The following is a 13625-nucleotide window of genomic DNA, read 5'->3' as shown; positions in this document are numbered from 1 at the left end:
GAATAGGCCAGTCTATCCGTGTCTCGAAGAAATGTAAAACTAAAACAGCAACACCGTTAAACAGCAGTCATTTCTAGTTAGCTCATTTCAGGTCCATTGCCTTGTATTGAAGCATTAACGGGAACAGGCGATCCTAACAATACAAAAGGCACGGAGATTATCCCACTGATCATTACTCTTAACCCTGTTTAGTCTATACAGTTTGTTTTTAAAATGACATCCAAATTGTAGTTCTTGTTCAGTACCAATCGTGTTCTAATATGTTCTGAGTTTTTATCTAAGATTTTGTAAAGGTTCTTAGATACCACTACACGGAATACGGAATACACTTATTTATTCAATTCAATCGTAATTTATTCAATTCAATGTTTATATACATGCAAATTCAATCTCTAACATACATTCAATTCAATCCAAAATACATTATACAAATACATCAGTATAGTTAGCCACAAAGACGGGACCGATGAGGATTATGGGAAGCATTTCATAACAGGTGCAAACAGTCAACATCAGTCATTGAAACATGTCTTGGAAATTACGCCGCAATTGAAAGAAAATCCCCACGTGGGATGAGCAAGTCACATGATGCCACGTCAGTCTAAGGTAAAATGAGTAATATTATTCATAATATTATATGGTAAAATGATGGATATAATCATGCATACTTCAAGGAACACGCGTTTTTTGGCTCTGTCATTTTTTGGCATTTTGTCTCTTTTATCATAACCGTCTGGATGTTCTTCACAATCCAAAATACCAAGAAACAACCGTCAATCAACTTTTTGTTGCTGGTAAAGTGGCATTTCAGATACAGAATGAGGAAAATTGGTATATTCTACGTTTTGGCTCTCCTCGCGACCCAAGAGTTGCAAGGCAGTTTTGCATAAATTACAAGACTAAGGAAAAATGGATCTTTTATCCACCAACACCTTTAAACAATGGTTACGAATATCGAAGTAGTCAAGCGAATTATTCGCTCTCCATCGAATCTTCGAATTCACAGCCCTTCTCGTCGGTAATATATCCAGTAATATCGCTGCAACGTGCTTATTTCTGGAACAGGAAAACTTACTTCTCTTGCATCTCTTGGAGATGGCCTGCTGTTGTCCCCAAAGAAGCCTTTTTATCTAATGCGTTTACCACTCCTGGGTGGACGGCTTGATGCCTAACAGGCCTTGCGACCCAATTGATAAGGCAGCCGGTTAGCACGGGCACTGAAGATGGTCGTCACCAGCATCTTCAGTGGATTTTTACGTCCGCCTTATACAGTTTTATATAGTGAAGACAGACGGGGCCTACGGTTTTAAGTCCTTGTCCGAGAAGACTTGAAGGTCTAACCATTTGCAGATATAATTACAAAGACAGCACCTTCTCCTCAGTTATTTTGAGAGGAAATAAGGCTAGAACCACGACCTTCCGCACAACAGACCGACGCTCTTACCAACTGAGCTAACCGGTTGGCGGTTATATCGCAGGACTTTTTTCCACAGGAAACCCAAACGTACGAACTCTCGCTGTCTATACTATCCTAATTCGTGTGCCTCACGTCAGCTATTATTACGAGGCGGCGACATTTCAACAAATCACGGGCCTGATCAGTCAAACAAGAGTTCAAACCCCAAGAAAGAAACTAAATCCACTCCATGTCGTAACTGCAGTAAACGACCAACCACAAGCGTTTCCTGTGTACCAAATGCTTCGACCTGTACCATGCAAAATGCATTGATATCTCCGTTGATTTAACGAACGTCCGGGTCTGCAAGCCTATGGTATGGATATGTACTCAGTGCCTACTTACTGAGTTGCCCTTCTATCGATGTGAACCAGACGATTTTTTCTCAGATTCTCTAACAGAGGATAACATCCTCTCTGTGCAAGGCTTTCCAGAAAATGAAGTGGATCAGCTTGAAGAATTAAGAAGCAGGCTGAATCAACTGAAGGTTCTACAATTGAACACGCAGAGCATGTTATCTACATTTGATGAATTGCTGGCAACTATCAAAGAGTACCCGCTCGATGTTGTGGCGATGAGTGAAACCTGGCTCAAGAACAACCCGGACCTCATAAATTACGTAACAGTACCCGGATATTCAATCCTGTATCGCATCCGTGATAATCTCCGTGGTGGTGGTGTTGGTGTTTATATAAAAGAATCGCTCCCATTTAAAAGAAGAACCAACATCGAAATCATAGAACCTGAACTGGAACAAATTTGGCTTGAGATCAGTGGTCGTAATAAATACTGCAAACTGTTCCTAGGAGTCATGTACCGTTCTAAGTGCATCCAAGACTATCAGACCTGGCTCAATAAAACTGAAAATCTACTTAGTCAATTAAGCATCAATTCGGATGGTCTCCTGATGATTACTGGTGATCTCAATATTGATTTACTGAAACCGGAACAGCCTATGGTCAAGCAATATACTGACATGCTTGAATCTTTTAACCTACATCAGTTGGTTCAGATTCCTACTCATGTAAGTCACAAGTCGCTGTCCTCCCATGTCCAACAGTAAGCGACCACGATGCTCCTTATGCCTGTGTAAACATACGAGTGCCTCGTTTTCAACCACGTTATAAGATGATTCGTGATGAGAAATTGTTTGACGAAAAGGCATTCGTTGATGACTTCTCCACATTGCCCTTCAACCTGGTCTATAGCACAGATGATATAGATGATAAAATGGACTTTAACTTGTTATTTAAATCATGTTTAGATAAACATGCCCCGCTGCGGAGAATGAAGATCACCAGACCACCAGCACCCTTTGCTCAATTCTGAAGACATACGCAAACTCCAGATCGAAATAAATAAATTGAGACACCTAGCGCACAAAACCCAATTAGATGCCGTATAGCAAGCATTCCGAGACATCAGAAACAGCATAAGAACCAAGATAAAAAAGTTGAAAAGATCCTTTTATCAAAAGGCTTTGTCTTCCAAAAAGCCTAAGGAACTGTGGAACACCATACATCGTATTCTTCATCCAAATCCAAACCAATAAATGTTAATCCTGATATACTGAACGAACATTTTAGTACTACCACGCAGCGTCTTCTTTGAACCACTTCAACATCTCCTCAACGCCTGCAAGAGATGATAGACTCACTGCAGTACCAAACCTAGCTCCAACTCACTGTTTCATATGCGCAAAGTTACCTACAAAGAAGTATTACATCAGCTGAAGTCAATGAGATCTGATAGCTCAACTGGACCAGACCAAATACCTGTAAAGTATATCAAACTAATTGCAGATATAATCGCCTCTCCGCTAACTCATATCCTTAATGAATATATACAGAAAAAACTCTTTTCCTGAGGCCTGGAAAATTGCACGTGTATCTCCAATTCCAAAGAATGACAACCCTAAGGATGGCGATGACTTCCGCCCCATCTCAGTGCTACCGGCTCTATCCAAGATATTTGAAAGACTTGTTCTTTCCCAACTACTGGAATATATAGAACAGCATGATGTACTACAGAGCACAGTTTCTTGCTATCGGAAAGGTCACTCAACAATCACCATCTTTTTACGGATCAAGGATGATACTGTATCATAAAAAGCAGTGAGAAAGGGAGAGATAACTCTAATCGCCTATGCTGACTTCTCCAAGGCTTTTGATACCATGGAATGCTCTACTATCATACAGCGGCTTCATACAATAATTGGTTTCTCTCATGGTGCTCTGAGTTGGATCCTCAGCTATTTTAGTGGCAGAAAGCTGGTTGTTCAAATACATGACAAGCAATCTAATACCCTTGCCGTTCGTTTCGGCGTTCCACAAGGCTCTATTTTAGGGCCTATATTGTTTAATCTCTATATGAATCCTTGATGAAGTCATCCTCATAGTATTCGAGTGGTCTTTATATAAAGATCACGTGTCTTTATATAAAGACACATGTCGTTATATAAAATCACTTGAATACTAATGAAGAGGACTTTATCGGGTATAAAGGTTCATGCACGTGACGTGTATGGTGGCTCCAATTGGATCATAAGCTTATGAATTATTAATGAGTGCTTTAAGTGTATGTACTTGCTTATGTCTTAGTATACGTATGTGTTCGTGGATGTATATTGATATATTTATTATGGTAATATATGTTTTCATGCTTGTCTGTAGATGTATGTATATGTATATCTATGTATACATCTAATTGAAAAAAACGTTGTCGGGTTCAAAAAAAGGTTATATCATCAAATCTTTTTATTTATTTATTTATATTTCTTTCTTTCGACAGTAAACCTATGTCACAATAGTGATTTACAATAGGGAACTGCATTAAGAAATACACGAGTAAAGTCAAAAACGATATGTAAAAAACAAAATAAAGGATATATATATATATATATATAAATACAGTGGAACCCCGTTAATAAGGACACCGTTGGGACGGAGAAAACTGTCCTTATTAACGGGGTGTCCCTATTAACCGAGGTGTCAAAAAAAACAGCTGAAAACACATTTTTGACCGTTCATTTTTACTGTACTGTAAACCTTGAACTACAATGGTCGATATAACAGCCTAAACTGGAACAAAAAGTGCATTACTATACAAGAACTACATTCGCATTTACTGCACTGCATTGTACAATTTCATTTTGAGTGAGTTCTGGAAAATAACAATGCAATGGTATTGCGAGCTTTGTCTATTTCATTATGCTGTAATAGGAAACTATACCGCAATGATCAGTGTGTGGTCCGTTGATATGAAAAAACTGACAATATAATCCGTATTAAGCTCATTATATCAATAAACAAATACAGTAAAGACGTCTTCAAATTTCAAGTGTCCTTAATGCGGGGTTGATTTTGTATGGAAACTGTCATTCAGGTCCTAGAAATGTGTCCTTTGTACTTATTAACGGGTGTCCTTATAAAGCGGGTTAATTTAACAGAAAATGTATGGAGCTTTCGTTGGGACTTTGAAACCTGTCCTTAATAGAGAGGTGTCCTTATTAAGCGGGTGCCTTAGAGCGGGGTTCCACTGTAGATAAAAGAAAATAAATAAATAAATAAATAAAAAGTGAAAATAAAAGTATATGTAAATATATATTTTATATATATATATATATATATATATAATTATAACCTAAATATTATATATAATTAAGCTAAGACCGAAGAGTAGCATGTGAAGACAAACAATTATGCTAATTTCATGCGTATTGCAGTTTTCCCTTCCTGTGCACATTCTATGCATCATGGCTTTGGCATGTTGTTAATCTAGGTCGACCGACTTTGCTCTACTATGCATTTTTACATGTCTATATGCAAATATAATACACATTTCGGAATACCCAAAATCCTTTTCGGTCTTAGCTTCAATGATATGACCTCGTACCAGACTACGTTTTTTCAATTAGGTGTATGTGTACATATGTATATATAATATATTCTGTTAATATATTCTATTAATATATGTGTTTTGTATATATTGAATATAGTATATATTCCTTTATTTAATATATTTTAGCTTTACCTAGGTTTTTTCTATTTGACTACCTCACTATATGTTCAATTTATTATTTTCTTTGTTGAAGATGTAGAGCTACTCTGTAGATATGCATCAATAAATCGTTATTATTCTTATTAATATTATGCACTAGTCAGTTGTTTCCACCACCCCCACCCCCGGGACATGGTGGGGGAATTAGCAAATGATGCATGGCAATCTAAGACAAATCCTCCAGCACCCAGGGCAGAAATAAAATGCAAATCCCCTACCCTCAGAGGTCACGATAATGATTACTTATGGTTATTGATTTGCTATCACTCATTCTTTCAGAAGTTGAGAAAAGAGGGGGAGAGAGAAAATAAAAGAACTTGACATTAGTTTGGAATATCAACTTTAATTTCATCAAACATTAGACTTGAGAGCACAATGGACAAAACCATTGCTCTGTCTTGGGTTCCTCTGTCAATCCAACACACTGAAGATGGAACCATTGTGCCACACACTTAGGACCATCGCATCCAACCATAAGGCCATATTCTCCTTGAGAGCATACACAGTATACATCTGCATCCTCTGAATTTAATAATAGATTAATTCAAGGCATTTAAGTATATTCTAAGATCTAGTGATAGCTTTACCAAATTAATTAACAGTTTCAGCTTACCTTGGCACATTGGACAAACCCATTCCATGGGTGGGGGGTATTTCAAATCAAGACATCCTAGGCAATAAGCATCTGTACATTGTTCAGGGTCAGCTGAACAACATACAGATGCCATACCTTTACATACAATACAGCTCATACCAATATTGTTATCTAAAAATTACAAAAATAATGTCAAGAAATGCTAAAAAAAACATGCTTTTTAACTATGACTTGCAGCAGCAGTAAGGCGGACTCGCGGCCACCCCCCGGAATTACATGGGTATTCCCCGAGCTCACGTACGTGCGTCGGCCGCGGGTATTACCCGTAAGGTCGTTCTGGGTATTACCTGCGTAATTCGATTCGAAAAGCTCTCTACGGGTTTTACTGGTGCCCCACATTACTAAGTTAAAATATTACCCCTAATGGAGGACAAAATATCGTTAAGTATACGATGAGTGGTAAGCTTATTTGTCCAAGATGTAGCAAGAGCTTCACAAAGTGTGGTCTGATTTCCCATCTACGCAGGAAGGATCCCTGTGAAATTGTGACAACTCGTACGACAACGCGTTATAAGAGTGTATTTTTTTCCCTTTTTTCGGCAACCATTTTCGGCTACCTTTTTCCATCCCGCACGGGTATTCCTCGTAGGCACATTTTTGTACAATCGTATTTTTTTGTGCACCCACTGAGCCAGAAAGGGCCCCCAGGAATGTCCGTGGGATAGCAAGGGCTGTGACCGCTACCTTTGCATGGAGAAACACAAGAAAAGGTTGGTGGGCTAAGGGTAACGATTCGTTATGCTTCTACTAGTAGCCAAAAACCTTCGACGCCCTATATATACATGGAAGAGCAAAAGAGTATTTCGGCAACATTGCAGGAGATGGGTATACGTGCGAAGAATAGGGTGCTAGCACATTTGCTGTTGGACAACGCATACGATGGAAATCTACTACCAGACATATCCAAGTGCGACTATTTGCGCGGAAACGAAGGTACTACCAGCCTGCAGCCACTGTCCGGGCTACCACCGTTTGTAGACGATGTGTTTGTATACGGGTTTGTCGCAGAGAACGACATGTATGGACGCATATGCAGAAACGCAAAAACGCTGGTCTCCAAAATATCCACTGCGACCCAGGAAGCCTTTGGTACGTTCCTACATGTCCAAATAGTACACAGCTGCAGGCAAGGAAAAATAGTAGATCGCGTCTCCCACATGGCAGCCAAGTGGTCCAGTTTGCACGGAGAACCCGCAGCGGTTTTCGTAGCCAAAGTAGACACCTCGGAATTGTCCATAGAAACCGTGGAGGAAAAGATACCCAAGTTTGCTACTTTGCTAGATGCGCACGGATATGGTATCTACTCCGTGGACTACACACAGGATTTCTCCGGTACTTTGGATAGAAAAGCTTTGGTGCGCAGATTGCGACAGCTGGGCTACGAAATGCAAGGAGAACTGGGTGGACGCAAAGGGACTATTTTGGACAATACGCATCAAGTAGGTAGCCACGTTTGTACTTGGATGGAAGACGGCAAACGCACGAAAATATACAACAAAATAGTATCGAACTTCGAAGCCGGAGAAGTGCAGAATCCAGTAGGAGCAAAGTTGGCAGAGTACGTGGATTGTCCCAACGACCACCTGCGTAGAACATTCCTGCACCCAGATGTGCAGGCGAGAGGATGCAGTAGAGTGGAAATATCCATCTACGGCAAAGACTTCTCCAAAGAACACACCAATGCCATTTCGGAGACTATATAGCCACTAGCAGACATATTCGTAGTACAACCACCCAAAAACATGTGGTTGGCTCTCGCGAAACACTTGGATAGATGTTTGTGTATTTGCTGCGAGGAAACGAAAGAAATCTTTCTAGCTTGGTACTGCCATGCGGAGACAGGTAGGATAGCCGGCATACGTGTACGGGGCAACGAAAGATGGGAACAGTGCGTACTTTGGACCATAGCAGAGTTCGGTCTGCGCAAATGCCCCATATTCCGCATAGACGTGCGTGGATTGGACCCAGTGGAGATAGCTCCACTTCGTTGCTACACCAAAGATTCCCCCACGGTGTTGGTAGAGTCTAACAAGCCCACCCGCGTGCACAAAGATCCTCCTACAATCGCAGACTTTCTCCCAACTACGGAGCACGTGGAGTGGGTTTGGCGCACCAAGAAGGCACAAAAGATAGGCGTGGAAAAGAGTCCCTTTGGAATACTAGAAGTACCTACGGACCGCAGGATATCCTTTCTGTCCAAAAGAAAACGGCAGCAGCGATTGGAAAACATACGGGACGATTTGGAAGGAGACGAGTGGGTAGAAGCTACGAAAAGATACCACGCAGAACTGTCGGAACAAAGGCAGTCCATCCTGCGGCAAAAGGAAGAAGACAGGAAAGCCATAGAAAAAGAGTTGGAGAAGTACAGGAAAACATTGGATAGAATGTCCAGAAGGACAGACAATCTGCGTAGATTGTTCTTTGGAGAGGAAAGCCCGTTTGGCCCAGAGACGCCTAGGGCCAAAGTGCATAGGATGGAGCAAATACCTGCAGGAGACTACAAGATACTTGGATATGCGATCCCCAGAGACTTGGATGCCAACTGGTTGGCAAGAGGGCACCGCGTAGTATTGCGAAGGGATAGAGAAACTTCTGTAGCATGGGCCACGGAAGCCCTATTGGAAGCGTGCGCGGCTGGAAAGTTCGAAGCCAACGGCAACATACGCACTGCCATACCCGGAGAAGAAATATTGGTGGAGTGGAAAAACAACGTAGCAACTGTCTTCGTACCCGAAGGCCCCGGTTTGGATACGTACTACGAGTTGGCTATGAAAATAGACCCTCCCAAAAATCCAGAAAGACTACTGGAAGTGTCGGCGCCACCAAACAAAGAATGCGTGCAGGCGCTACATTTGCAGGAAGGAGAGTACCAATGCTGGAGATACGCCAAAACCACGTACAGAAAAAAAAGAAAGGACAATCCTATTCCTTTCCGAAAAATGCTCGGAGTGCGTTTTGGAGGGCTGCACGGCAGAACATGCAACCACTCCGGTCTGGGGACACTTTCTGGAGGAGCAGAAAATAGACTGGACGTCTCCACCACCGCTATACTGCAAAATAGGTAGGGAAAAGACTACCAAGGCAAAGAAGAAAGACAGACTGGTGCACGTCTCTACTCCGGAATCCTAGGCCTGCAAAGGGCGTTCGCCTCTACTCCATCTCCGGAATCCTAGAATTTCTCTGCGGTTTCGTATCCTCCGCTGGATGTCTGTAGTAGACAACTTTGGGTGGTTGCATGCGCGCCCAAACAATGGCAGCTATGCCTGCGACTGCAAATAGTACATTGCCGGCTATTTGCCAGTCTATTTTCGTGGATACTTCCTCTACTTCGCCCTCTATTTCTTCCACGTCTATTTTCTCGAACGAATCTTCGGGTTCCTCTTTTTGTTCCATTTTGGCTAGCAATTCCTCCTTTGCGTCTCGGAGTTCTTCTCTAGCTTTTTGGAGATCGTCCAAGACTATAGCAAAGGAATCCTGCACTTCTAGGAAATGTTTCTGCAAATCCGTAGTAGGTGGTTTCTCGGGAATCGCTACCTCCACGCCGTTCTCTCGCTCTATCCTGCGTATCTTTGGTATACCTATGCCGTACTTTTTGGCTACCTTCTGCAGCCCTACGCCATTTCGTCGATCTTCCAACAATCCTGCGATTTCCTCCTCGGATAGTATCTTGGGTGTTGCCATATATATCTACGAATACGGTTCGAACATAGCTAGGTACCTATGGATCCATAGGGGTATTCCGTGGGTCCATAGGTATATAGACATGTATCTCTACATAGCTCTAGGCATAGCCAGCTACATGCTAGGAAAACAAAGGACAACGCAAATACTTTTGGAGATCTTGGAAGGCCTCTACCGAGCGCAAAAGACTTTGCAAGGAATTCGCATACCGGGCTACGTGGCAACTTTGGCGCAACTGCCGCGGCGTAGATAGTAGAAGCATAACGAATCGTTATGTTTATTTTGCCCAACCTTTTCTTGTGCATGCAAAGGTAGCGGTGTCTTGCTACGGCGGGGAAAGTACAAGAGCCTTGTTTCGCAGCCCCAAGACAGTGCTCTTCGCAAATGGGGAGGTGTTTTGGACCACGCACATTCCTGGGGGCCCTTTCTGGCTCAGTGGGTGCACAAAAAAATACGATTGTACAAAAATGTGCCTACGAGGAATACCCGTGCGGGATGGAAAAAGGTAGCCGAAAATGGTTGCCGAAAAAAGGGGAAAAAATACACTCTTATAACGGGTAATACCCGCGGCCGACGCACGTACGTGAGCGCGGGGAATACCCATGTAATTCCGGGGGGTGGCCGCGAGTCCGCCTTACTGCTGCTCTTGCAAACTATGGTAAAAAATACCAAACAGTCATTCCTTTGACTTGATTTCTTTGCTGCAGTCTTTGCCTTACGCTTTTCTATGATATTCCCATAGTGGTCAAGGTGCCATTTTACTTCCTGCACTGGCAACAGTACTTTCTGTGAGAGATCTTCAATATCTATACCTGGAACAAAAATTAATGGGAATTAACAAAGTAATCTAGCTATCCAAGATATATTTTTCATAAAGAGTCATCAGATGCTTTCAGTTTGATCCATTCATGCTGCATCACTGTTTTTTTTGAGATGGCAGTTTGCAGTGACTGGATTTGTTAAAAACAAAAAAAAAAGGAAAACAAAATAAGCACCACAGCAGCAGCAACAACAACAACAACAGATACATTTATATTTCTAGACTGGGAACTTACTTCAAGTTCAGGTCCAACTTTTAAAACACCACACTTCCCAACAACTAGAGTTGCTTGCTTGGTTTTTGACAGAGAAATGCTTTTGACTGAAGAGTTTATGTTTTCTACCTTTTCAAAAATAAATATTTCATGATTTTAAAAAGTGTTTAGCAATGCAAAATTATATGATATCACATCCATGTGGCTATGATGGTGCTATACTGTACATGTGGTAGCATGATTACAACAAAACTTGTCCCAAAAATTAATTATCACCTTGATATTTTTTGCCTTTGCAATCATACCTTTTTACTTTCTTCAGCAAAGTCAACAGATGAAAGATATCTGAAGTTTGGGAAAGAATGTTAATTAAGCTTATGTTCATAAATTATCATCTTCATTATTATTTGTTGTTGCTATAATATTGATATATCTATTAACAATAAATAAATAATTGATAATATTTCCAAATTTGACTGGAACCATGAGACAATAAATAGAAAATTTTCTATCTTTACGCTCTTAAATTATATTCTATGTGTACATACCTCTTTTGCATACTTTAAAATCGCAACTGAGTCGCCTACTGTAGAAATACCGATTTCTTTGAGAATTTCTCTGTTCAAATCACGAACCATCTCTTTTTGCATTCTAAAAGAAATATATCATACGACACATTATTGAGTATTATTATAAAAGAAAGTTTAATTCTTATAAAATACAATGAATATTGGGTTAAAATAAGCTTTCATACAGACCTTTCACGAGCGAACTTTTCTGCATAATCTTCAGCCTCTTAAACGGCACATTTGGCGAAAAAGTTTTTCCAAAATCTTAGCAGATTCTGGAAAAACCAATAAAAAACAGCGCATTTAATTGGAAGTTAAGAATCTAATACGAAATATCCAATCAGTATGAAGAAAAGTACATTTAAATAACAAAAAACATGCAAATATATCATTACCTCGTGGACTTCGTGGTGGTCATCCATGTCCGCCATCTTGAAAGCAGAAACTCGGTTCTAGACTCCCAACTTCAATTTCCACGTGAGGTACGGGGAAGGCGATTGGTATTTCCAAAAAATCCCCCGGGGGGTAGAGAACGGAATTTGCTCAAAGCTACGGTAATTCTCCCTATATTGCCCGACAAAATCCCCACATACCGCGGGGGGTGGTGGTGGAAACAACTGACTAGTGCATTATTCGATCGAATAACAAGTACATATAAGGACAAAGACCGTCTGGAGTTGATTCAGCGAAGCTGTAGACTGAAAATGGCGACCGAACAACCTTCAACCAACAAACAACCAACAAAAACAGACCTATCTTATGGCAACCGAAAACCGCAGATCAAGAAAGAAGATTTGTACATGTTGATGGCCTTGTGGATGGAACAATCTCCATGGGCCATGACGATAACGGATAAAGAAAGAGTTGTGGGCGCAGTGTTCGTTCAACCAAACGATCGAGTTCTTTCTGTTGATTGTAGCAGAAGTAATGATGGTGGTATCGTACATGGTGTGATCAGAGCGCTACTCAAGTACCCAGATCAAGTCGAAGGTTGCTACGTTTATTTGTCAAGACAGCCGTGCGCTCACTGCGTAAAGATGCTTGTTCAAGCAGCCGTCAAGAAAGTGTTCTACCTGCCTTTGAAGCCTGAGAAAGATGAGCAAGAAGAAAACAATAGTGTTGATGCATTATTTAAAGTAAGCCCAGTAAGCAGAGAAGTCTATATTCCAAACATCACCGAGGGTGATTTAAGAGAACTCAAATCGGCGAAAGAAAAAAATCTATATGGCACAAGGAATTTAGCCGAAGACGAAAGCGTCGCATCAAAGGTGGAATGGGACGAGCAATGGAAGGAAGAAATCGTAGCTAAGATTGGTTGAGATGAATACTCCGATACAGAAATCAAAAAACAGGTAGACGATGATATGAAATTTTTTTTCGAATGGTTTGATAAGGGAATCCTGGAAACAGGAGAGAAAGAGATGAATTTTAAAGTACGAGGAAGCAAGACCACCCCAGAACCGGCTGTGACTCAAAAGGTTGTCAACCACTTGTCACGCCTTGCTCAAATGCTGTCCAACCGAACAGACGACCCAAACAGAGGCGTTGGCTGTGTCATCATCATTGACGAAGAGATTGTCGCAATCGGCTGGAATGGCTTCCCTGCCAAGGCACTGTACGGTAACCATCCCCGTCAAGGAAAGTCTGCAGTCGGAGGGCGTGATAAGTACCCACACGTAATTCACGCTGAACAGAATGCCTTGATGCGCAGAAACAGAGGAAATATTGACGGCGCGACTGCATTTGTCAACAAAATACCATGTAGCGAATGCTTGCCAATGTTGCGCTATGTTGAAGTAAAAACACTCTATCTTTCAAAAAAAGCTTTCGACAACGAGGATAATCCGCCGGAGTCCGAGGCCAACTTTTATGAGTGGAAACACAATTTAACCGTCTACAAACAAGATTGAGAAACTATTCTTCAACGAGCAAAGTATGGGATATCATAGACTATAAAGAGAAGAAAGAAATTGATCAAAGGGACTTTAGGACGTGTCCAGACTGCATGCAAGACAAGACAGACGTCTAATCCTCGTAAATATCTCTGTTAATCAGTGTAAAGAAGCTTATCCAACCGGTTGACTGAAATTTTTTAGTATACTAAAGTGATTTTAGTCTGACTACTGTGGAATACTGCAGTTAGTCAGAACCATAGTAACCTTGTCAGAACC

The 13625-nt window shown here is 41.2% G+C and overlaps 1 protein-coding gene and 1 pseudogene across 2 annotated transcripts; one reads left to right on the top strand and one right to left on the bottom strand.

The window, feature by feature from the left end:
• Positions 1–5838: 5838 nt before the first annotated feature.
• Positions 5839–11978, bottom strand: LOC116299608 (uncharacterized). 2 transcript variants are annotated; one of them, XM_089028223.1, is made up of 6 exons: positions 11644–11978; positions 11434–11536; positions 11191–11230; positions 10907–11014; positions 10521–10663; positions 6164–6281 (listed from the first exon to the last, which is right to left on the bottom strand). In XM_089028223.1, exons 2-5 carry the CDS (start codon positions 11442–11444, stop codon positions 10658–10660), a joined length of 165 nt encoding a protein of 54 aa, XP_088884349.1. In that variant the 5' UTR covers positions 11445–11536; positions 11644–11978; the 3' UTR covers positions 6164–6281; positions 10521–10657. The 2 variants fall into 2 exon arrangements, with proteins under 2 accessions (XP_088884348.1, XP_088884349.1); XM_089028222.1 differs by lacking the exons at positions 10907–11014; positions 11191–11230; positions 11434–11536; positions 11644–11978 and adding an exon at positions 5839–6037 and having other exon boundaries at positions 6129–6281; positions 10521–10657.
• On the top strand, positions 11979–13586 carry LOC116299614 (dCTP deaminase-like; annotated as a pseudogene).
• Positions 13587–13625: the final 39 nt, after the last annotated feature.

This window comes from Actinia tenebrosa, unplaced genomic scaffold, assembly GCF_029948245.1.
Source record: "Actinia tenebrosa isolate PJP-AT-01 unplaced genomic scaffold, QUT_ActTen_1.0 PGA_scaffold12__29_contigs__length_12842862, whole genome shotgun sequence".
NCBI classification, from domain to species: Eukaryota; Metazoa; Cnidaria; class Anthozoa; order Actiniaria; family Actiniidae; genus Actinia; species Actinia tenebrosa.
Note: the sequence above shows the minus strand (reverse complement) of the source record. Positions and strands in the feature narration are given on the sequence as shown.